At 41.7% G+C, this 26,632-nt stretch overlaps 1 protein-coding gene across 4 annotated transcripts in view; it reads left to right on the top strand.

Annotated features, from left to right (window-relative positions):
• LOC124546908 (proton-coupled folate transporter-like) overlaps nt 1–26,632 on the top strand; it is a 516,873-nt gene that overhangs the window by 470,451 nt on the left and 19,790 nt on the right. For all 4 annotated transcript variants that reach the window (XM_047125073.1, XM_047125072.1, XM_047125071.1 and 1 more), the window contains 3 exons: nt 19,741–19,864; nt 23,176–23,454; nt 24,415–24,589. In XM_047125073.1, the coding sequence (XP_046981029.1) occupies nt 19,762–19,864; nt 23,176–23,454; nt 24,415–24,589 (557 nt within the window). In that variant the 5' untranslated portion in view covers nt 19,741–19,761. The remainder of the gene's footprint in view (nt 1–19,740; nt 19,865–23,175; nt 23,455–24,414; nt 24,590–26,632) is intronic.

Raw genomic sequence — 26,632 nt, 5'->3', positions numbered from 1 at the left:
TAACTGGACTTAATGGTTCAGCCTTACATTACTGGCCTCTAAGGTCACCAGACCTGACTTTATGTGATTATTCTGTTTATGTGCCTTCGTTACCAACAACAATGAATGAACTGAGACATCGCATAATAGCCGCTGTGGAGGCTGTAACTCAAGACATGCTCGCTGCAGTGTGCGAACAATTTGAACAGAGCACTGACATATGCCGTGCATCTCAAGGGGGGCATACTGAACACTTACAGAAAGGTATGAAAAAACACTTATTGAGTTTCCCGTTCATCAAAAAACAAAATTCATTTTATATGGTTATTAGTTTCAGAAACGAGGACGTGCCAAATCAGATGATTCTTTTTGATACACGCTGTATTACACTACAGGACATTAAAATTGCTACACCAAGAAGAAATGCAGATGATAAACTGGTATTCATTGGACAAATATATTAAACTAGAAATGACATGTGATTCCATTTTCAGGCAAATTGGGTGCATAGATCCTGAGAAATCAGTACCCAGAACAACCACCTCTGGCCGTAATAACGGCCTTGATGCACCTGGGCATTGAGTCAAACAGAGCTTGGATGGCGTGTACAGGTACAGCTGCCCATGCAGCTTCAACACAATACCACAGTTCATCAAGAATAGTGACTGGCGTTTTGTGACGAGCCAGTTGCTTGGCCACCATTGACCAGACGTTTTCAATTGGTGAGAGATTCGGAGAATGTGCTGGCCAGGGCAGCAGTCGGGCATTTTTTGTATCCAGAAAGGCCCTTGCAGGACCTGCAACATGCGGTCGTGCATTATCCTGCTCAAATGTAGGATTTCGCTGGGATCGAATAAAGGGTAGAGCCACAGGTCGTAACACATCTGAAATGTAACGTCCACTGTTTAAAGTTCCGTCAATGTGAACAAGAGGTGACCCATACGTGTAACCAATGGCACTCCATACCATCACGCCGGGTAATACGCCAGTATGGCGATGACGAATACACGCTTCCAATGTGCGTTCACCGCGATGTCGCCAAACACGGATGCGACCATCATGATGCTGTAAACAGAACCTGGATTCATCCGAAAAAATGACGTTTTGCCATTCGTGCACCCAGGTTTGTCGTCGAGTACACCATCGCAGGTGCTCCTGTCTGTGATGCAGCGTCGAGGGTAACCGCAGCCATGGCCTCCGAGCTGATAGTCCATGCTGCTGCAAACGTCGTCGAACTGTTTGTGCAGATGGTTGTTGTCTTGGAAACGTCCCCATCTGTTGACTCAGTGATCGAGACGTGGCTGCACGATCCGTTACAGCCATGCGGATAAGATACCTGTCATCTCGACTGCTAGTGATACGATGCCGTTGGGATCCAGCACTGCGTTCCGTATTACCGTATTACCCTCCTGAACCCACCGATTCCATATTCTGCTAACAGTCATTGGATCTCGACCAACGCGAGCAGCAATGTAGCGATACGATAAATCGCAATCGCGATAGGCTACAATCCGACCTTTATCAAAGTCGGACACGTGATGGTACGCATTTCTCCTCCTTACACGAGGCATCACAACAACGTTCACCAGGCAACGCCGGTAAACTGCTGTTTGTGTATGAAAAATCGGTTGGAAACATTCCTCATGTCAGCACGTTGTAGGTGTTGCCACCGGCGCCAACGTTGCGTGAATGTTCTGAAAAGCTAATCATTTGCATATCACAGCATCTTCTGCCTGTAGGTTAAATTTCGCGTCTGTAGCACGTCATCTTCGTGGTGCAGCAATTTTAATGGCCAGTAGTGTATGTTTATGACTGTCAAACTTTTTTTGCTATGGAACCATGCGCCAGCAGAACTGTCAAAGTGGACGCAGAAATGTATTTATTTTCTTCTTCGTCCAAACATACCATTACCATCCAAAATTACAGACACAGCAAAAAAATCAAACAACACTCTCGAGCCGTTCTAAATTGATGATCTTTCACAACTGATTTTAATTTCCGGCTTTCCCGGTAGTAATTCCAAAAATTTTCTCTCATACAAGTCTTGTCCTTACAATTAAGAACACAACAAGGATAAAAATCAACCAAAACTATGAGCCGTTCTTAATTGATGATATTTCGTAAAGCATCAATTTATGTTAATTTGTGACTTTTCGGTTGGATTTTCCAAAAATTTTCTTTCATACAAACGTTGTCTGACAATAACGAGCACAACAACAAAAAAATCATCCAAAACGAACAACGTTTTCTCAGCTAATGGTCTTTCATACATGCTGCAACTGATTTTTATGTATATAGATAAATGTGTAGACAGAAACAATGAATTAAAATTTGTGCCAACGCCGTTATTCGAAACCGGACAGCCTGCTTGCTAGGCAGATGCAGTAGTCGTTACGCCACACTAGCACTGTGGCCAGCGGTGCTGCACAGAATACTCTAGTGTTCATCGCTCCCCGATACAAATACTAACTGGAGCCTCAGCCATGAATCTGTATCATGGGCTTTAACGTACCAGGGAATTCCATACAGATGTGGTAGCTGCAGTGCTAGTGTGGCATAGCGGCTGGTGCATGTGCCTAGTAGGCAAGAGATCGGGACTCGAATCCCGGCGCTGACACAAATTTTAATTCGTTGCTTCGGGATATATCAATATCGTAGATGAAATTGAGGGGAAGTATGTCTCAGGAACATCAATTCTATATGATTAAGGTAAGATTCATGTTCACATGGCTCCTCACAAATGTTCCCAGCTTGACGAAAACTTAGGCACCCTGTCGAGCTTCACTAGCCCGCTAAATCGCACGATCTTAATCCCGTACAAAATGGATGTGGCCTTCTGGAACACTTGGTGAAACACAGCAGTTGCTTCGGCATCGGCTTCAGCCAGGACTTCGCAGCCAGCCAAAGGGTATGTGGGCCAGCCACCATCGTAAATACACAGTAGTGGTGCGTCAGGACCCTGCAACGCAGCGTTGTATTGTGAATGGAGGACTAGTCTGCCACAAGGTGTAGGACAACGTGGTGTCTAGATGATTACTCTGCGTCTACAATATTACTCTGCAATTAACATTCAACTCTCTGGCGGAGGGTTGATCGAACCACCTACAATCTATTTCTTTATCGTTACACTCTCGAACAGCACGCAGGATAAATGAACACTTAAATTGTCACACGTGAGCTCTGATTTCTCTTACTTTATTATGATCACTATTTCTCCCTATGTAGGTGGGCGCCAATGAAATATTTTTTTTCATTCAGACGATACGTTGTTGATTGAATTTTCTTGAGACGATCCCGAAACGAAATGCCTTTGTTCCAATCATTGCCACTCCATTTCTTGTACCATATCCATGGCACTCTCTCCCCTGTTTCGTGATAATTCAGACAAGTTGCCCTTCTTTGAACATTTTCGATGTCCTCCGTCAATCCCGTCTGATATGGATTCCATACCATGTAGCAGTAGACCAGAAGAGGACGGACAAGCATAGTGTAAGCAGTCTCTTTAGTTGCATTTTCTAAGTGGTCTGACAACAAATCGCAGTCTCTGATTCGCTTTCCCAACGACAATATCTATCTGATAGCTTCAATTTAAGTTCTTCGTAATTTTAAACGGCAAGTACTTACTTGAATTCACAGCCGTTAGATTTCTGTGATTTATCGTGAACCGAAATTTAGTAGATTCACTTTAAGTACTCATGTGGATGGCTTCTCAGTTTTCATTATTTGAAGGCATGCTGAACGATACTTTTGAATGTTTTCCATTAGCGCTCCACATCTCCGTCCTCAGAAATGAATATTTGATGTTGATTACTCGGGTATTCAGCAATTTGTATCCTGTCACTCTTTGTAAGTAAAAACATTTTTCGACCTTTCTTGACATTCCTCATAACACGAGTAATCATAGTTGCTATCACAGTCTTATGATCACTGATACTTTCCTCTACATTAACTTATACGATAAGTTTGTTTGATAGGAGTTCATAGACGTTATCGTCACAAGTTGGATCTCTAATTTCACAGACCAACGATGGAATAACTTTTTTGCTGAAAATACCTTACTCTTATGTTTTTTAAGGGTGGTAAATCCAAATATGATACTTAAAAAACTGTATCACCCACCATTTATTCACATTTTACAATCAAATTTATTAAATTAAGCGTTTTTTAAATAATTTAACAGCTTTTATATAGTTAAAATAATTTTAAAAGGAGGTGTAATGAATGTAGATGACTTTGGTAGCACTGCTGAAAAACATTTGCTGGCAAAAAAAGGTCCATTCCATTTCTGTGTTAATAGATAGTGTCTTGTTTACTATCAAGCTAACCTCATTTTCCCGTTTCCTGTACATCTCCTCAGTACAATGCCTCATCGTGGTTGTAAAAACTCTGCTGAGAGTTTTATTATCTACCCAATTTTGGATCTAAACTTGGTGATCAAGATAAATCTTGAGCGCTGCATAAGGTATGTTATGTGTGTGTTGAAGATCTGAGAAAATGCTCCAAAAATGAGAAAAAAGCCTTTAGATTTTCTGTTCCTATGATCTGGAGGGAGCCAAGAAATCATTCTGATGATTGCTACTTCTGCAGTGTTGATATTACTGGTCATAATTCCAAAAACAAGAAGGTAATATGCTACCCTAATCTTCCGTCCGTCATCCGACCAGTACTGCATGGTGTAGATTTGCCGGTTCCTGAACCTCCAGATGATTTAAATTCTATTCCAACAGAAGTATTTACTGATGTACAATCTGATTTACATGAACCACATGATGATAAATTCCATTGTAATACGGGAAGTTTAGAGCCCAAGTTGTTTACTCAGACCGAGCTTAACGATTTAGTTAGGGATCTGGGATTAACGAAAGAAAAAGCTGAACTGCTTGGCTCAAGATTAAAAGAACTTATTGGCAGTTGGAACCAGCATATACACGTATAGAAGAGAGAGCAGCAATTTTCCAAGTTTTTTGAACAGGAAGCTGATTTAGTGTACTGCTCACACATTCCCGGTCTGATGAATGAGTTTGGTATTGAATACAAAAAGGAAGACTGTAGGCTGTTTATTGATGCATCCAAAACTAGTTTAAAGGCTGTTTTATTACACAATGTTAACATGTATGCATCTGTACCTGTTGGACATTCTGTAAATATAAAAGAAAGCTATGAAAACCTTGAAATAGTGCTAAATAAAATAGGCTATTCTGTTCATGGTTGGATGATATGTGGCGATCTAAAAGTAACATACATGCTCCTTGGTCAGCAAGGTGGCTTTACAAATTTACATGTTTCTTGTGTGAATGGGACAGTAGGGCTACGGATCAACACTGGCGCAGAAAGAACTGCCCTTCGAGGGAGCCTTTAAAACCTGGTGAGAATAACATTCTACGCAAAAACCTTGTAGATCAAAAAAACGTACTCCTACCACCTCTACATATAAAGTTAGGCCTAATGAACCACTTTGTAAAGGCTTTGCATAAAGATGGACCATGTTTTAAGTATCTCTGCCTAAAGTTTCCACACCTTTCAGAAGCTAAACTAAAAGAAGGCTTCTTTGTCGGACGTGGCATTAGAAAATTGATGTTTGATGTTAACTTCGAATCCACAATGATCTTAAATAAGAAAGAAGCATGGGTATCATTCAATCAAGTCGTTACAAAGTTCTTAGGACATTAAAAAGATCCAAAATATGTTTCTATTATAGCTACAATGTTAAAGAAGTTTAAAACTTTAGGTTGTCTAATGAGCCTAAATGTTCACTTTTTGAACAATCACGTAGATTACTTCTCGGACAATATGGGAAATGTTATTATAGCTACAATGTTAAAGAAGTTTAAAACTTTAGGTTGTCTAATGAGCTTAAAAGTTCACTTTTTGAACAACCACGTTGATTACTTCTCGGACAATATGGGAGATGTTAGTGAGGAACAAGGAGAGCGTTTTCACCAGGACATTAAAATGATGGAAAAACGCTACCAAGGCCGCTGGAACACCAACATGATGGGGGACTGCTGTTAGTCACTTCACCGAGAAGTTCAGCAAGCGAATCATTGTAGAAAAAGCTACACAAGAAGCTTCAAAGAAAAAAGAGCAAGAAAATAAAAACCAATTCCAACTGACAAGTGAAACCTCTATTAACACAAATCATTGTTTTAAGCAGCTCACTGTAAATACAAACCATGCTCATGTTGCGACGAATCGTTTTATTCATTTCCCCGTTTACCGTATAGCACAGGATTTTTATACGGTATAATAAAAAGCATATTGCTCGAAAACCATGGATGATACAAAAAAACTAAAGCTATGTTTGTATTCAGCTCATAAAAATCCATAAAGATCAGCTATCAAAGTAAAAAAAGTTGTAAAAAAATTTCGCAGGCCTGTGTTATCTGCTGGAAGTAATTTTCGAACAGGACATTCTCGACGATGTCACACGAATTCCTGCCTTGGGCACCAGTTTTGATAGCATGACTCTTCCAATATATCTGGCAAGTTGGAGACACCCCTATTACAACGGCGTGATTAGGAACGTTAATAACGATATTCTGCAAGCGCTCTCTGAAGCGCTTTATCACTGCAGCTCTTGACCCAGGCTGTTTGTAAAAGCATCCGATCACCATTTTTCTTCGACCTTTGACGCTTAACTTCACCCAAATTAATTCACTTTAGGAATACATCATATCCTCTCTAGATATGATCTAATTGTAGCGAAATGCAGGAAGATCTACAGCGGATAGGCACTTGGTGCAGGGAGTGGCAACTGACCCTTAACATAGACAAATGTAATGTATTGCGAATACATAGAAAAAAGGATCCTTTATTGTATGATTATATGATAGCGGAACAAACACTGGTAGCAGTTACTTCTGTAAAATATCTGGGAGTATGCGTGCGGAACGATTTGAAGTGGAATGATCATATAAAATTAATTGTTGGTAAGGCGGGTACCAGGTTGAGATTCATTGGGAGAGTCCTTAGAAAATGTAGTCCATCAACAAAGGAGGTGGCTTACAAAACACTCGTTCGACCTATACTTGAGTATTGCTCATCAGTGTGGGATCCGTACCAGATCGGGTTGACGGAGGAGATAGAGAAGATCCAAAGAAGAGCGGCGTGTTTCGTCACAGGGTTATTTGGTGACCGTGATAGCCTTACGGAGATGTTTAACAAACTCAAGTGGCAGGCTCTGCAAGAGAGGCACTCTGCATCGCGGTGTAGCTTGCTCGCCAGGTTTCGAGAGGGTGCGTTTCTGGCTGAGGTATCGAATATATTGCTTCCCCCTACTTATACCTCTCGAGGAGATCACGAATGTAGAATTAGAGAGATTAGAGCGCGCACGGAGGCTTTCAGACAGTCGTTCTTCCCGCGAACCATACGCGACTGGAACAGGAAAGGGAAGTAATGACAGTGGCACGTAAAGTGCCCTCCGCCACACACCGTTGGGTGGGTTGCGGAGTACAAATGTAGATGTAGATGTAGATGCAACAAATACTCTACAACCACTCGCGACTAACCTATCTTTACGATACACATTCCAATCTGAACTTAGGATTTAGTTGCTATTCGCTTCCAGTTTCAACCACTTTTTTGTTCCTGATACTATCTGGGTATTATAACATTTAACAAGTGATACTCTTTCCTAATGCTGCTACAGTTTACTAGAATCATATCAACCTTTGTGGAATCCAGTCTGCGAGGACGACGAACATTCTCTAAGAAAATTGTGGTTGATGTAACTTTGATTTTGGGAAGCAATTTGCCTCTGATGCCAAGGGTGGGGGATTTCTCTAACCCTACACGTACTCCACTACTGTCGTAGCTGCTTCTTATGTGTAGAGCGCGCCTGACCTATTAAGGGGAACACTACAGTTCTGAAAGCGACAGCGGAGGTCGAGAAATTCGCATTCGATACCATCATAGAATTGTCTTAGACTTTGGTTTAGATGTTCCAATCCGCTCCAAACCTGGGGACCGAGACAGACAACGAGAACCATGCTACAAATAGTGAGCTCAGCACGCAGGCCCGTCCTCTGTACGCTGTTCCGTATACGTCAGAGAAGCGGACCCATCCACTGTATTTTAATCCGGCTGTTTTATTCGATAACACACCGCCTTTTAGCGGTGTCTTTTCCTGACGCATAACGAATGTTGGGTAAAAGGATTCCGAGTTTTTCCGCTGTAATGTTTTAGTCATATGTTCACATGAAGTGCCACGAAAACGGTAGTGATCCAAAAATAGAGGAGTAAATAGAGCTGAAGTGGCTATTAATACCCCAGAAGGCCCATTTAGGAATGTGTAGTTCATCTGTTAAGGAGACCGTGTATAGAACGCTAGTGCGATCCATTCTTGAGTACTACTCGAGTGTTTGGTCGCATTACAGGAAGACATCGAAGCAATCCAGTGGGAGGCTGTTAGATTTGCGACCCACTGGTACGATCAGTACCCAAGATTTTTCGGGAACTCAGATGGTAATCTCTGGAGAGAAGGCGACGTTCTTGTCGAGGAACGCTGTTATGAAAATTTTGTGAACAGCTCCTGAGACTGGTTTGATGCAGCTCTCCATGTTACTCTATCCTGTGCAAGCTTCTTCATCTCCCAGTACTTACTGCAACCTACATCCTTCTGAATCTGCTTAGTATATTCATCTCTTGGTCTCCCCCTACCATTTTTACACTCCACGCTGCCCTCCAATGCTAAATTTGTGATCGCTTGATGCCTCAGAACATGTCCTACCAACCGATCCCTTCTTCTAGTCAAGTTGTGCCACAAACTCCTCTTCCCTCCAATTCTATTCAATACCTCCTCATTAGTTATGTGATCTACCCATCTAATCTTCAGCATTCTTCTGTAGCACCATATTTCGAAAGCTTCTATTCCCTTCTTGTCCAAACAATTTATCGTATATGTTTCACTTCCATACATGGTTACACTCCATACAAATACTTTCAGAAACGACTTCCTGACACTTAAATCTATACTCGATGTTAACAAATTTCTCTTCTTCAGAAACGCTTTCCTTGCCATTGCCAGTCTACATTTTATATCCTCTCTACTTCGACCATCATCAGTTATTTTGCTCCCCAAATAGCAAAACTCCTTTACTACTTTAAGTGTCTCATTTCCTAATCTAATACCCTCAGCATAACCTGAATTAATTTGACAACATTCCATTACCCTAGTTTCGCTTTTGTTGATGTTCATCTTATATCCTCCTTTCAAGACACTGTCCATTCCGTTCAACTGCTCTTCCAAGTCCTTTGGCGTCTGTGACAGAATTCCAATGTAATCGGCGAACCTCAAAGATTTTATTTCTTCTCCATGGATTTTAATACCTACTCCGAATTTTTCTTCTGTTTCTTTTACTGCTTGCTCAATATACAGATTGAATACCATCGGGGAGAGGCTACAACCTTGTCTCACTCCCTTCCCAACCACTGCTTCCCTTTCATGCCCCTCGCCTCTTACAACTGCCATCTGCTTTCTGCACAAACTGTAAATAGCCTTTCGCTCCCTATATTTTACCCCTGCCACCTTCAGAATTTGAAAGAGAGTATTCCAGTCAACATTGTCAAAAGCTTTCTCTAAGTCTACAAATACTAGAAATGTAGGTTTGCCTTTCCTTAATCTATTTTCTAAGATAAGTCGTAGGGTCAGTATTGCCTCACATGTTCCAATATTTCTACGGAATCCAAACTGATCTTCCCCGAGGTCGGCTTCTACCAGTTTTTCCATTCGTCTGTAAAGAATTCGTGTTAGTATTTTGCAGCTGTGACTTATTAAACTGATAGTTCTGTAATTTTCACGTCTGTCAACACCTGCTTCCTTTGAGATTGGAATTATTATATTCTTCTTGAAGTCTGAGGATATTTCACTTGTCTCACACATCTTGCTCACCAGATTGTAGAGTTTTGTCAGGACTGGCTTTCCCAAGGCCGTCAGTAGTTCCAATGGAATGTTGTCTACTCCCGGAGCCTTGTTTCGACTTAGGTCTTTCAGTGCTCTGTCAAACTCTTCACGCAGTATCATATCTCCCATTTCATCTTCATCTACCTCCTCTTCCATTTCCATAATACTGCCTTCAAGTACATCGCCCTTGTATAGACACTCTATATACTCCTTCCCCCTTTCTGCTTTCCCTTCTTTGCGTAGAACGGGGTTTCCATCTGAGCTCTTGATATTCATACAAGTGGCTCTCTTTTCCCCAAAGGTCTCTTTAATTTTCCTGTAGGCAGTGTCTATCTTACCCCTGTGAGATAAGCCTCTACATCCTTACATTTGTCCTCTAGCCATCCGTGCTTCGCCATTTTGCACTTCCTGTCGAATTCATTTTTGAGACGTTGGTACTCCTTTTTGCCTGCTTCATTTACTGCGTTTTTATATTTTCTCCTTTCATCAATTAAATTCAATATTTCTTCTGTTACCCAAGGATTTATAGCAGCCCTCGTCTTTTTACCTACTTGATCCTCTGCTGCCTTCACTACTTCATCCCTCAAAGCTACCTATTCTTCTTCTACTGTATTTCTTTCCCCCATTTCTGTCAATTGTTCCCTTATGCCTTCCCCGAAGCTCTGTACAACCTCTGGTTTAGTCAGTTTATCCAGGACCTAATCTCCTTAATTTCCCACATTTTTGCAGTTTCTTCAGTTTTAATCTACAGTTCATAACCAATGGATTGCGGTCAGAGTCCACATCTGCCCCTGGAAATGTCTTACAATTTAAAACCTGGTTCCCAAATCTCTGTCTTACCATTATATAATCTATCTGATACCTTTTAGTATCTCCAGGATTCTTCCATGTATACAACCTTCTTTCATGATTCTTGAACCAAGTGTTAGCTATGATTAAGTTATGCTCTGTGCAAAATTCTACGAGACGGCTTCCTCTTTCATTTCTTACCCCTAATCCATATTCACCTACTATGTTTCCTTCTCTCCCTTTTCCTACTCTCGAATTCCAGTCACCCATGACTATTAAATTTTCGTCTCCCTTCACTACCTGAATAATTTCTTTTATCTCATCATACATTTCATCAATTTCTTCATCATCCGCAGGGCTAGTTGGCATATAAACTTGTACTACAGTAGTAGGCATGGGCTTTGTGTCTATCTTGGCCACAATAATGCGTTCACTATGCTGTTTGTAGTAGCTTACCCGCACTCCCATTTTTTTTCATTATTAAACCTACTCCTGCATTACCCCTATTTGATTTTGTATTTATAACCCTGTATTCACCTGACCAAAAGTCTTGTTCCTCCTGCCACCGAACTTCACTAATCCCACTATATCTAAATTTAACCTATCCATTTCCCCTTTTAAATTTTCTAACCTATCTGCCCGATTAAGGGATCTGACATACCATGCTCCGATCCGTAGAACGCCAGTTTTCTTTCTCCTGATAACGACGTCCTCTTGAGTAGTCCCCGCCCGGAGATCCGAATGGGGGATATTTTACCCAAGAGGACGCCATCATCATTTAATCATACAGTAGAGCTGCATACCCTCGGGAAACGTTACGGCTGTAGTTTCCCCTTGCTTTCGGTACCAGCACAGCAAGGCTGTTTTGGTTAGTGTTACCAGGCCAGATCAGTCAATCATCCAGACTGTAGCCCCTGCAACTACTGAAAAGGCTGCTGCCCCTCTTCAGGAACCACACGTTTGTGTGGCCTCTCAACAGATACCCCTCCGTCGTGGTTGCACCTACGGTACGGCCATCTGTATCGCTGAGGCACGCAAGCCTTCCCCCCAACGGCAAGGTCCATGGTTCATGGGGGGAAGACGTTTCACGTAGGGGTCACGAAAATAAGAGAAATTAGGAGGTATGTGAAGAGTTTGCTGACAGGTGTGAATATTACAGAACTATCAGTTTAATAATTCATGGCTGTAAAATATTAACACGAATTATTTGCAAAAGAATGTAAAAACTGTCAGAAGCCAACTTCGAGGAAGTTCAACCAGCATTCCGGGGAAATGTAGGAACACACAAGGCAATACTGACCCTAAGACTTCTAATAGAAGATAGGTTAAGAGAAGATAAACCAGCTTATATAGTATCTGTAAACTTAAAGAAAGCTTTTGACAATGTTGACTAGAATACTCACTTTGGGATTCTAAAGATAGCAGGGGTAAAACACAGGGAGCGAGAGGCTATTTACAACTTGTGCACAAACAACCGCCGGCAGTTATGATTTGGGGCGGGGGGGGGGGGGGTTTGTTTGAAAGGGAACCATTGGTTGAGAAAGGAGTGACACAGGGTTGTAGCATAACCACGACATTGTCAAATCTGTACATTGAGCAAGAGTAAAGGGAACAAAAGAAAAAAATATGGAGTAGGAATTATATTTCATGCGGAAGAAGTAAAATCTTTGAGGTTTGCTGATGACGCTGTAACACTATCAGACAGCAAAGGGCTTAGAGTAGCAGCTCAACGGAGTCGACGCGTCTTGAGAGGAGGACATAAAATGAACATCAACGAAAGCGAAATAAGTATAACGGAATGTAGTCGAACTAAATAAGATGACGCTGAGGAAACTAGATAAGTTTTGTTAGTAGATAAGTTTTGTTGTTTGAGAGGCAAAATAACTGATGATGGCCGAGGTAGAATTGATATAAAATGTAGATTGGCAATGGCAATAAAAGCGTTGCTGAAGAAGGGAACTACGTCAACGTCGAATTCAGATTTAAATGTTAGGAAGTGTCTCCTAAATATACTTAAATTAGTAGATAACTTTTGTTGTTTGAGAGGCAAAATAACTGATGATGGCCGACGTAGAATTGATATAAAATGTAGATTGGCAATGGCAATAAAAGCGTTGCTGAAGAAGGGAACTATGTCGACGTCGAATATAGATTTAAGTGTTAGGAAGTGTCTCCTAAATATATTTGTATGTAAGTGAGTCATGGGCGATAAACAGTTTAGACAAGAAGTGAATAGAAGCTTTTGAAATGTGGTGCTATAGAAAAATGCTGGAGATTAGATTAGTAGATCACGTAACTAATCAGGAGGTACTGAACTAGGATTTCGGGAAAAGAAATCTGTGGCGCAACCTGACTAGAAGAAGAGATTGGTTGGTGGACATATTCTTAGGCGTCAAAGGATCACCAATTTAGTATTTGAGGGAAGCGTGAGGGCTGGAAAGGTGATCAAGAGATGAATACAATAAGCAGATTCAGAAGGATGCAGATTGCAGTAGTTATTCGGATATGAAGCGGCTTGCACACGACAGAGTAGCACGGAGAGCTGCATGAAGCCAGGCTTCAGATTGAAGATCACAACAGTAACATAGACTGTCCTTTCCCCTCGCTCTGTCTCCTAGCGGAACAGAAATGACTAGTAATGGTTCAAGGTACACTTGGACACACACTATACGGTGGCTTGCGCTATATGTACACCGAGCTGAATGTAGATGTTTCACATGAGTGTTCTCTCAGCCTGACTCGACTCAAGTCGACGCTCGTGCTAAGCTGGTGTCCAGTTAGTGATATGACTGGCAAGCGAGTAATCCAAAGAATGAAGTCTTGTGCTCGGCGAAGATGTGTGTGGGTTATGAGCACCAACTGGCTGGTCGTTACGTTGCTAGAATGAAGCGCCGTAACTGTGCTGAAGCAAGCGTATGGCTCTGACTGCTGAAACTTCCCAGAGGTTGTAGTCACTGGTGAGAGTACAAATAATTTGTAGTAATTGTGACCAGTGACGATAATATCTAATGCACCTCAGGCCACAGGTGTTGGTACAGTCAGTGAGTCATAAGTGACCCAAAGTCAAGCTGATGAACAATCTCTTGTAAGACTGAATGCTACGCGCATAACACATATACACACACGCACACACACAAGGCGTCTGCTGTAATCTTATGTGAGTTTTGGAGCATAGTGCCAGGGTAGTGTCAAACATGAGGGTATAATTTGTTTTTAATATCATCTCTGAAGTTTGTGGATGCTACATCACAGACATTTGAGAGCCACAGACAAAATTCTTCCTTAGAAAGTCTTTTCAAACTGCATTTCAACACGACAGCTGCCTCTCACTATTCACATGTAGTTAGGATGCCTCCAATGCCATAGTGGTGGATTCTTATCGATTTTTGTATTGTTATGTAGTCGATTGGAAACATGTAGCACATGGTCATAACACACCATGCTACTAGAGACCTCGTGAACAAACTACAAGCGAAGTCTGGACTTAGAACGAAACAACGTAGCATAGCCACCTCTGCCACTATTCTGGAGTGACTGCGTGACTTACGGCAGTTCAAGATGACATTCGTATACATGTACTAATCAGAAACTTTGATCTTTCACAGAACTCAATAGCGTAGAATAAATTATGTGTTTTTTGTGCATTCGTTCCACGTAGTACAATTTTTTTGTGCAACAAAATGGTCGTACTCACTATTATTGTAAAGTGTGGACTCTCAGAGAAGATCTATTCACTAAAATCTTTGCTTACAAGGAACCCCTTGAGTGCGAGGTTGCAAGTTCAATCTTCAGTAAGGCTCGTTTAAAAGCATTGTGTTAAGAGTCATGACATGAAAAATATTAGCTGCTAATGACTCACCATGTGCACCAGGAAGGGCAGAAAATGTGTCTGCCAGAGGTACTACGACTGTACGTAAAAGTCACTGCTAGAGTAGTTGCTCTTCCAAAATGCAGTCCATACGAGCAGCCCATTTGTGTCTTTACCTGAGATTACTCGTATTTTAGGTACTTGGGCAATGCACGGCTCTGTTTTAGGAAGAACAGCTCGATGTACTCTTAGGGTCGATCCGCGCTCCTGTGCTGTCATGCCCCACACCTAATTCGTTGTAAATAATAACCTGTAGGCGCAGTCCTGCACCCTGGCTATCCTGCGTTGGCTAGAATTGTGAATTTCTAAAGTTCACAGAAACATAAGGTAAAAGATAGATGAACAATTTAATAACAAGTGATCTGTTACAATGTCTGAAATCGATGTAGACGGCAGAAAATTATGTTGCATACTGTTTATTCAAGAAAGGACATCTCAAATAAATGGGAAGGGGTATGATATTCAGTTAAAAGAGAGACAGAAAACACCCTCATCAAGCGCAGTAAAGTTACGTCAAGAGAGTTACGAGATGGTAGCGAAACTCCTAAACAGTCATCAAAGACTCGCGGAAACAAAGTCCATTTCGTGATTACAACACAAGAGAGATTCTCCAGATCAAAATAGTTAAGTGTTCAACCTGATGATTAGCACATTAACACACGCGATGCAAATAACAGTAACTCATACTGTCTCAATTCTCAGTTCCGTAAATAATGCGGCAGAAGTTAGTCCTACTATGAAGCACATTCAGACCTTTCGAAATGCAAGTCCATTCAGCAGTTACAGTATTGTTGGAGCCGCCCACCGCCCAGAATCAGTCACCTATGCGACTGAACCACGCTCGTTACCACTGGCAGGTCTGCCTCCTTCCAGCACTCGACGTAAAGTGTCCAGAGCCGCGCTCTTGAGCTCTTCACTTGGAAAGTCCCAGTCCCTACTGGACTCCAGTACTGTTCCGCCGCTATCCAACTCTTATTGGCTGAAGGCCGTCCCCACCAAAAATATATAATCTTCAAGTTCTACATTCATGTTGTGACTCATCTTGGCCCTTTTCCCGCCCTCAGCTAATATATTAAAACAGTATTTAAATAAAAGAAAAGTTATAAACATTCGTTTACATTCACATCATTTACAACAAATATAAGAAACAGTTGGTTCATATATAAATAAGTCAATATTCTCGCGCGAGTGCGTTCTCTTTAAATGACTAGAGATTACCGCAAGACATAATTTAAGGAATAATTTGTGCCTTGTTAACACAAGTCTTTGTGAATTTCGGCCGATGTTCCTGTAGATGTGATGCAATGTACGCTTTGTTTATAGGTACTACTTCTCTGCTTTGTATCAACAACGCTAGCACTGCAGCATTATTGTGAGCTACTCGGTGACTAGCAGTTCAACTATGCTTCTCAAGCTGTGCTCAGCATTGAACATCTCAAGTCCCATCCCCGGTTGTCATTAGCAGCCAATATTCTAGATGCATTGTAGACAGTACGCGGGGCTTCGAATACCATACACACCACTGGCCTTTTGCGAACTCGCAATCAAAGGGTTCCTTCTTGTTGTCGAACAGTGGTTCAAATGTTCCCGAATTATATCATTAGCCACTGTTAAATAAAGTAAGAAGTGAGGACATGCTAAAAAACGAGACGGGGAAAGCGATAAGGAAAAAACCACTACAAAGACAAGGGGCAGATTAGAGGGAAATCTATAAAAACACCCAGGACTAGTTCAGTTGGTACTGAACGGAACGGTAAAGGGAAAGAACAATAGGTACCGACAGAGCTGATAAAATGTAAAAACTAAAGACGTTACGTTTAGTAGGCGCACAGAGATAAAAATATTAGCAGAAGATAGGAACAGACTTGCTTCATCACGAAATCAGTCGAGGGACTGGTGATGTTATAAAAATCATTTACTGGGCAAAGTTACCGACAAAGATGTGAGACAACAAAAGAAATAACTATCCTCATCATTTGAAGGCGAGTTCCATCGGTATGGGACTAACACATCCTGTCGGCCGAACTAATCGCCACCCACAAGCCGCATCTGTCGCTACCTTCGGCGCGTATCAGACCGTGACAGGAAGGAAACGATAAGAATACAATCTACGCAACTGTTAGCTATCGTAAAACTTGATATTTATCTTGATTACATTTCGCCTGAACCTTGAGATACTTGTTGCTTTTATCTCAGAGCGGAGCATTAGAATTCTGTGAAAACCCCTTTGACAGGCATCCGGTCTCTCCATATTTAAAGTGAAGCACAATCAGCTTGAGTCTAGTTGCCGCGGAACGCAGCCGAGCACAGGTAAGAAGCTACGATGCTTGTTTGTATCTGTAAGTTAGCACTGTGAGAGGAGGTTTCTGCATATAGTGATAAGTTGTATCAGCAAGTCACAGATTTATTCAAGTGACTCTGCTTGATTTAAGACAATATTAGCGTTGCAAGAAATAATTTATTTGACACTATTAATTAACGAACTCCTGCCAGTTTCTATCCTCCAGCTGTTTAATTTATAAAATAAAATTTATTTTGGGCGTATCTCTCATCTTATTGTGACTGATCCACATATAATACAGACTGCTGGGAATTATATATATATATATATATATATATATATATATATATATATATATATATAGAGAGAGAGAGAGAGAGAGAGAGAGAGAGAGAGAGAGAGAGGGTTGTCCAGAAAGTAAGTTCCAATCAGTCGCCAAATGGACACCACAGTGAAAACCCGATGAAGATTTGCACAGATGTGTTGGATAGTGCCTCTAGTATGACTGTCGATCGCATCAAGACGCTCTTTTCAGTTGTGAGACCACTGTGAGCTAATAAAGGTGTCTAGAACAACGATGTCTCCCTCCAAGTAGAAGGGCCTGCTAAGAGGCGTCGCCTTAATGAATGCAGCCCACCTAACACAACTGCCACGCATTTCCTTCTTCACGGAAATTCTCAGCTGCACTCTGCAGGGGTAGTGAAGTCGCTCCTGCAGCCTTTTCTATGGGAAGTGTTCGATCACCCACAATGCAGCCCTAATTGGCTCGTCCTGAGTATCATCTCTGTTCACATGGAACAGTGGATACGAAGACAACACTTGGGCGCAGGTTACGCACTAAAGACCAGCATAGAGAATTATCGGAGAGCACAGGCGGCTGCCTTCTATGACTATGGTGTTGGAAATTTGGTATAACGCTCCGACAAATGTCTAAGTCGGAGCGGCGACTATGCAGAGAAGTATCTGCAAAGTGTAGCTAACTCTTACAAATAATATGTTCCTGATTTTCGCTGTGTTTTTCACTTCTTTCCCAAACGATGATGCTTTTTCAAAAGATATTTGCACTCAGTTCGTCTTTATGTGACAAAAAGTGCAAGGCCATAAAGTTGGAACGAATGTTGCAATCTATAGTTCCACACGTATTTTGTTTTAAAGTATCTTGTTTTTTTGTGTAGGGGAACACTGTAGTACATGGGCCAACACTGCTAATCCTGATTTCAGTTATTATCTGCATTTCTTAGTGTCGATTTATTTGCCTAAAATGAATATGATACTTTCGTCTCTATTGTACATAGTAAATTAAATATTTGCTTCATCAAAGATCATGGTTACGATCTTCTTCTTCTCCTTTTAGTTTTGACGAACTGAGCTTCGCATTGGTTCATATCAGGTTTTTCTCAATTGGAGCCTCACGCGCCCTCTTGTATTTTCTTGCGTCCTCTCGCAGTCTCCTCATTCCGCCGTGTTTTAAATTCCTTGTCATAAACGTTGTTTAATGTCTACCTATATCTCTGAAATCCTTCTGTCCCAGTATATTTTGATCTTTTTTTTGTGCAAATAGTTTATAACCAAATATTTACAGTAATGAGTAATTGCAGTCCACACTTTACTAGACGCTGTAATAAATGAGTTCCTTCTTGTGAACGCAGCAGATAGCAACGAACATATGGTTAGTGCTCCTCCGCACCGCACTGCTATGGGGGCGATTCGGAACACTGTAACCAAAGAAGGTACTGCCTCGTTTGGAGAGGAGGCGGGACGTTAACACAAGAAACGCGTTGTGATATAGGCTGAGGTGACGAAAGACATGGGACAGCGAAATGCACGTATACAGATGGCGGCAGTATCGCGTACATAAGGTATTCGGGTTATTCATGTTAAAAAGATTTCCGAGATGATTATGACCGCACGACGGGAATTAGCAACTTTGAATGTGGAACGATAGTTGGAGCTATACGAGTGGGAGTTTCCGTTTAGGAAATCTTTATGAAATTCAATATTCTGACTTCGACGTTGCCAAGAGTGTGCTGAGAATAACAAATTTCAGGCGTTATCTCTCACCACGGACAACGCAGTGTCCGACCGCCTTAACGACAGAGAGCACCGGCGTATGAGTAGAGTTGTCTGTGATAACAGAAAGTAACACTGCAATAAAAAACAGCACAAATCTATTTGTGACGTACGAAGAACCTATCAGTTAGAGCAATGCGGTGAAATTTGTCGTTAATGGGCTACTGCAGCAGCCGAACGATGTTTGTGCTTTTGCTGACAAAACGACGCCCCCTATAGCGCCTCTCCTGTGCTCGTGACCATATCGATCGGACCCTAGACGATTGCCTTGTCAGATGAGTCCTGATTTCAGGTGGTAAGAGCTGATGGTAGGGTTAAAGTGCGGTGCAGATCCCACAAAGCCATGAGCCCAAGCTGACAACAAGTTTTCGTCTACTATGGAGGACATGTTCGTTGCATTCATTGCAGCCAATTTCAACGTCAGAGGTGGATCAACACGCTATTAGAGGGGTGGTTCTAGTGATCTGTTTTAAAGTTCAACAGAAAATATAAATAATAAGTAGGAGTTACCGAGTGGTGATGCGCATATAGCAAATACAGCATGGCTGTCAACCGAATACGACCGTGTCTCTCCTTTGGAGACATAGCTCATTTTAACTGTGTAAACCAGGGCAGTAAACTGACCACACCCAAACACACTATCGCAGTTTTGCAAACAGGACCATTCCTGTATCAGCAGAACTAAATTATTCTCTCATGAATTCCATACCCCCCAGAAGAACAGCGACGAAACATCTTACAATGTCTAAAGTAATTATTATGTTTCTTCTATCATTAGAGTAAACAAGTAGTTACTCTTAATTTGTCAACAATCCAAGCCAATGCATGTAATTGTTGCTGGGTTATTTGCAGAGTTTCTGCTCTTTGGAGACCATGGACACCGAACGGAAGCTTTCAGTTCAAGACGATGTGTCGCGCACTGACCAACAGTCAGCCATTCTCAATGACGGGGAACAAATCAAATCTTCACGCAAAGGTGAGTATAATCGCCACCAGACAGCGTGTACCACCCAGAAAATTGTCGTATGTAAAGGACAAACAGCAAATTACTAGTCCTATTTCTTTGCAAGCAGTTTCCTATAGACCCTATAAATATTAGGTTTTCACATTGTCATAAGTTCTTTCTGTTTCTGGCTGTAGCTGTCAGAAGGTATAACGATATTTCGTAACCTTTAGGTTCCACTGTGCGACTGACACCATTGCCTCTGATGGTAATTGTGCGGATACTTAAGGAATCGTCAGACTTCTTTTATAGTTAGAGGCAAGACTTTAGCTGAGTTGTCTCAGTCAATAGATTAAGAAACTTACAAATGCTCTGACCATGCGCAAAGGTATCGTAAATGATACCCCAAGAGGCACGGCTCCCCTGCACTCAAAGCCACATATGACATATGCCACACTTAACGGAACCTTGTCACATAGGTCTTCAGCCCGACGAAAAACTTTTAACTGTGATACGGACATATAACACGCGCTATAGCAGAGGAAGTATATAGTGTCCTACGCACCAGAGAAAGTGGGATACTGTGCACAAAGCAGACTTTGGTGCATAAAGGAAGATGCAAGTAAACGGCGTACACAGTTAGTCTTAAAACCCTGATATAATAACGTCGGGGTAACTGTTCATTCATCTCTTTTCTGACCCGCTGCATGTTGTGTAATATCGGGCTGAGCATACTAATATGAATATTAATTTTATGATCTTCATGTGGCCCCCATGAGCAAACCAGCCGAGAGTGATAATTCATCATCGCGTAACTACTAAAGATTGTTTCTTATTAGTACTACATAAACGTAGCAAAGTGTTTAGAAAGTATTCGGAACAGTACGAACGAATGTTAATAAAGTGGAATGTACCGTCGAAGAATCTGAGCTGTACACGATAAAGGTCATTCGACGGTACTTGTTTGTGCGAGAGGATGACACGGTAGCGCATTGTAGTTTCGGGACACGAATGGAATCGCAGGCCTCAGAAAACACTGAACACAGTTTACGCTTTCTTCAGGAGAATGCTCGAAAGGGTAGTGCTAAGTTTACTTCAGTGATATCGTTATGCGAATTTTTTGTCGTAGTGTGAGGCATAGAGTACATAATGGAGGAATATAGTACCATATTTCTAGTGAAAGAAGGCAGAGTCATCTGCGAAACGGTTGAATCCATCTGTATGATTTAACAGTGTAAGTTTTGGAGATTAAATGAAACGTAGACTACTGCGATACCACAGTATATGAGTATACTGTCTGACTCACAAAGGAAGTTATAGTTTCAGAATATGAAGTGAGAATTGTGCTAATTTTTCGTACAGCGCTCCAGAATTGCAGTATTTTCCGATTCGTGTGAGGAACATGTGATGCACGGATACTTCATGAACCAACAGAGTTAACTCCAAAAAATATTGGATTTGTATTTCTCGCATTCTGAAATATCTGTCACCCACAGTGGCAAACGCAACAAGAAGAGTGCGGGAAATGAGTACTTTTAAACGCGCGCTCTGTGAAGTACAGCGCCCCATAAACGATGATTATAGACATTGATTTTCACCATTTTATAGTGTTAGACGCCATTCACCTTTAGAGACGTCAAAATCACTAACACTTTTGTTACACAAAACAAACGTGTTATAAGATGCTGAAGGGAGAAGGTATAGTCTGAAACGGAAGACGGTTACTCACATCAGCAAGACTTACCATTGTTGTATTCTCAGCATTTCGTAATTAACTGACCAATCTTGAAAGTAACTCAATTCCTATGTAGGTAATGGAAAATAGAAGACGTCCTATAACACTGTTTCTGTATTTGGGACCACATGCTTACAATGCTTGTGTATGTTAGCAGTCTGTCATTCAGTGTCCAGCACGTGATACAAAAAACGTTCTTAAATTCGAGGAGATGTAATATCAGTGATCCATTACAAGAACGTAGCATCGCAACAATAGCGCACTGCGTAATTCGATACTTACGTTTCACGGACTGATTTCATACAGGAGACATAAACAAATCTTTTATTCGAATCTAGTTCTCGTAAAGTATAGTTCAGTTCACACAGTCACAGTAAATAATGGAAAGACCAATATAATGCCCGACGACGACAGCCATAAGTCACCAGATGAAGGAAGTCTTGCACACCCATGTACATATACACACGTAGTACACTGCACGCCTCATGGTAAAAGGTACATTATCGTATAAGCAATGTTGAACTAATTCTTATGCCTTGCCTGTGTTGCTGTTTGCAATCGCCGTTGTTATTAAAATTGTACTGATCACTTTTTCCAATTTCTGTAATATTCCAATATTTCAAAGCAATGGAAATTTTACGAGTAAAAATTACACTTTTTTTGCAAAAAAAGGTTTATCTAAAAACGAAAAATTTATTACTGTTGCGATGGCTAATTGATATTTTGGTATTTACTCAGTTGTTAGTAAAAATAAAAAAACACGTATTATAACCGAGAGCAAAAATATAACGAAAAATATCAGTTAACCAGAACTGAAATATTGGTGTCGGTTTTATCCTGTCTGTTTTCGGGATCCCTAACAGACAAGGTTGGGGTTAGTCTTGGCCACTGCACACAGATCGTCCAATAGACCACGCCACAAGGCAACAGGTACATTATTGTCTCTGCAATGCTGTACCGATCCTTATGCCACGTTGTTTGCTGCTAGTTTCTAACTGCAGGTAATGTTATTAAAATAGCGCTGATCGCTTTTCTCAGTTTCCATAATGACCTATTATTTCAAAGCTATGGAAATGGTACGAACAAGCGGTACTCGTTTTTTTAAAAACAAGTTTTATTCAAAAACCAAAAATATTAGCACTAGAACTCACATTCTGTTTTGACTTGATTGTTAATAAAAACGTGGAAAGAGAGAAAGAAACACCGTAAATTCCGACTAAAATACCGGTATCTACTTTAATCGGTGAGTGTTTCCCTTGCCTAGGTGGGGTGGGCCTTCGAGCGCTGACAGCCACTCGAGGTTACGGCGGAAGGAGATGCGACCGTGTCAGTACATCAGTGCACCTGACGATGCCAACAGGGTTGCTCACCGAAATATTGTGTTCGTGGACTGTTGTGGAAATATTCTAAATGATCATTTGCTAAATTAGAGAAGGCAAGGCTAATCAGTCTCACATTCATTCACGAATAGACTTTTCTTCTTGCACAAAAATCACTTCGAGCACTGAAATTTCTATGCCCTTATTGACTCCAGTCTCACGGTGAGGCACGGAATACAATTTTTTTAGTTTGTTCGGTGCTGCGTGGAGCTAACCAAAGGATATTTCAGCGCAATGGTGGCGCGTGCGGCCGACGGTGGAGCCCATGGTGCTGCTGTTCATGTTTTCCACCACGGCGGTGAGTTCGTTCGTCGGCGCGCTCTTCACGGAGCGCGTGTGCCGCATGAAAGACACGACCGGCTGCCCGGACGACAAGCGCGCCGAAGCCGTCACGCTGATCATGTACAAGACCATCATCGAGGCGGTGGTCCCCGCTTTCGTCGCATTATTCATCGGCAGCTGGAGCGATAAGTTCGGTCGCCGTCCCATCTTCATATGGTCTTTCCTCGGTACGTTAACCACGGTTCCATCATTGTTTACACTACCGTAGCAGATAATTAGGTAAGAAACCAGAATTCCACGAAGGTATCATCGGAAGAGAATCTGTGAAGCTAACGTGAGCGGAAGTAACAGTTGTATACAAATATCATTTCGAGTCAAAGATCTGTATGACATATATTAAAGGTAACTCTTAGTCTACTGCAGCCTGTGCTGTGATCATTAAAATTCTCATGGGTGTTGTTCCATGTAATTGTGTAAAATACATTAATTGTATGCTGTAAAACCAACGTTTCGACCGTATTACAACGGCCTTCCTCAGGACAAGACTGGATGGCCAACCATCAGCCGTATAACGGAAATGCGACACTGAAAATTTGTGCCAGATCAGTACTCCAAGCCAGATTTTCTACTGATTGCGAGCAGTCTCCTTACCATTAGGCTATCCAAGCACCAATCCGAGCAAGACCCAAACCACGTGGTTACAGCCTGCACTCATTCATCCATTCTGTGCAGTCCCATACAGGGGAAACTTTTTAATTGAAAGTCGTTTACGATATATCATACTTATCCGCCAAAACAGGCATGCGACATTCAATTAACGTGTCTCCTATGTATAGGAATATAGATAATGGTTGTACGAGTGCACACTGTAGACGCTTGGTTGACGAGATATGTATGTTTGTGTCTGGCCGGTAGTCGTGTTACGACAGACAAGTTATAAGGCGACCGTTTGCGGTAAGTAAGAAATCAGTATTCGAGTCCAGGTGCGGCACAAATTTTTATTGTCGTCATTTCATTACACAGCCAACGGTTTCCCATATTCGTAACTGCAAATACATATCATATATTGGTATTTTAGACATTTGTTGCGCGTTTTCAATCCAGATAGTTGGCCAAGAGCAATTTGACCGACGCTTAGGTTTTCACTGGCCGCCGGGTGTGTGACGGAGACTGTGTGCTGTGCGCAGGCAACACCGTGGCGTACGCGGCGTGGGCGGTGCAGTCGGCGGTGCCGGACCTGCAGCCCGAGTGGCTGCTGCTGCCCTCTGTGGTGGCCTCCTTCAGCGGCGGCATGATGAACCTCATGGGCGTGGCCAACATCTACATCGCGGACGTCGCCCCTGTCGACGACAAGGCAGTCCGGTACGTCCTCGCAAGCTGGCGCCTCTCTCAGTCCTACATCTACACCTTGCGAACATCTGTAAAGCGCGTAAAAGACGGTACTCCCGTAATACCACTTTCTATAGTCCGCTTAAAATTAGTTGAAGTTGACATCTGTCACTTGGCGCTACAGTGTTGCTACATAGCCCATCACTTGGTTAAAGGCAACACGCAAACATGGCGGGTCACTTTACAGCTGCTGAAATGCTGTTCATGTAACTTGCAGCAATGCTGGAAGCTGCTGCCATCAGGAACGGCGGGAACATGAGATGCTCTGATTTTAAACGACCAGCTACTGAACTTTGGCAGACAACCTGTATTATGACCCTGAACTTACAGTCGTATCCCAGCCTAAACACAGCCTCTTTATGCGCAATCTATTCAACAAAACAGCGTTCAGCAGCCTGTGACGGAACTGTAAATCAGGCTCGTTTTGCTCCCGGCTTTTAAAGCTGACATGTAGGAGCAAATTCCAGACAGAAAGAAACTCAGTTTCAACCTTAAAAGCGAACTGTGACTTTTCGTTTTTGCTAAGCGAGATGATGCAATGCCTACCGATGAGCAGCTCTGATTGGAACAGATTTGTACGTTATAGGCGACAATAGCAGACTCCATAAGAAACGAGAACGATAGGAAGAAAAATAAGAGCAAATAAAGAAGTTAATACGAAGATCAAAATGATCTACCAAAAGACTAAAAATAAAAAAAATTTGATTGAAACCAATTAATTGAAAACAATAATAACCGGAGTTACTATGGTAAAGATTTAAGAATGAAAAAAACGTTTTTATCACCTGACGATATGCGAATCCGTGTAATTTACACTGTACACTGCAGTGTTACCAATACACTGCTGAAGAGCTTCAGACTGCGTCCTTATATTTATTTGCGTACAAAGTCAGTTGCAACGATCATTTCCTGCGTTCAAAAAGTTCGGTTTTACATCATGTCGTACGACGTTTACCTGATAATTGGATCCAAATAGCATCTTGTACGAAAGAATCCAGCAGTCTTTGGCTAGTGGCGTGTACGAAATGTGCGTATTTCACTACCATCGTTGTATGTGTGTGTGTGTGCGTGTGTGTGTGTGTGTGTGTGTGTGTGTGTGTGTGATGTGCGATAAAATGCGAAATAAAAGGGCCAGACACAGGATTCGGGATCCAAACACAACATGAAGAAAAGCTAGACAAGGAACTGTAATTTAACTAACTGACCATTCTGTGGCAATCTGGCAATGGTGTATAGTTCAGGCATGATGTTAAGCACTCTGACTGGATAAATACACCTCCAGCACTTCAACTGTCAAGTAATTTTAATCAGAGTATATCTGAGAAACCCGGAGTTGACTTTACAAGTTTTCTATTAGAAAGAAAAACAAAAAGTTTGTGTTTATAGTCAAGTATTGAAAAAATTACATTTCTACGTATCTGTAAAAACGCTTTTGAAATTTTAAAACAGTCGTACAAAGTAAGATGTCTAATGTACAAATATATAAGTACAGTATTCCGGTTCCCGGGTTCGATTCCCAGTGGGGTCAGGGATTTTCTCTGCCTCGTGATGACTGGGTGTTGTGTGCTGTCCTTAGGTTAGTTAGGTTTAAGTAGTTCTAAGTTTTAGGGGACTGATGAACATAGATGTTAAGTCCCGTAGTGCTCAGAGCCATTTGAACCATTTTAGTATTCCAGTTAAGAAACTTGACCTCGACAGTTTGTGTATGTTGGGCGCAGTTGCACCGCGAGTCTACAGTGCAATTTCATTAACGTCTCTATGGTAATCCGTGAATTTTGATCCAAGTTTTCAGGAGGTGTTCCTTATTGTAAAGCAAATTTCGAATCTTCCTAGCACAATCGCATCTCATTGGATGATAGCTGAAAAGGACCTAAGCTCTCCAGTGGTCCAGCCTGGGAAAGATGTTAAAAACAACATCTTAGTGGATGCAATGATACACTGCTGTCGGTTCCCTTAGTAAGTTAACAGATCACTGTGGCTAGGTGTGGTGTGCGTACTGTAAGGCCTTCAGTACAC

Source organism: Schistocerca americana, chromosome 1, assembly GCF_021461395.2.
Source record: "Schistocerca americana isolate TAMUIC-IGC-003095 chromosome 1, iqSchAmer2.1, whole genome shotgun sequence".
In the NCBI taxonomy this organism is placed as follows: Eukaryota; Metazoa; Arthropoda; class Insecta; order Orthoptera; family Acrididae; genus Schistocerca; species Schistocerca americana.
This window is presented reverse-complemented; position numbering and strand designations above follow the sequence as displayed.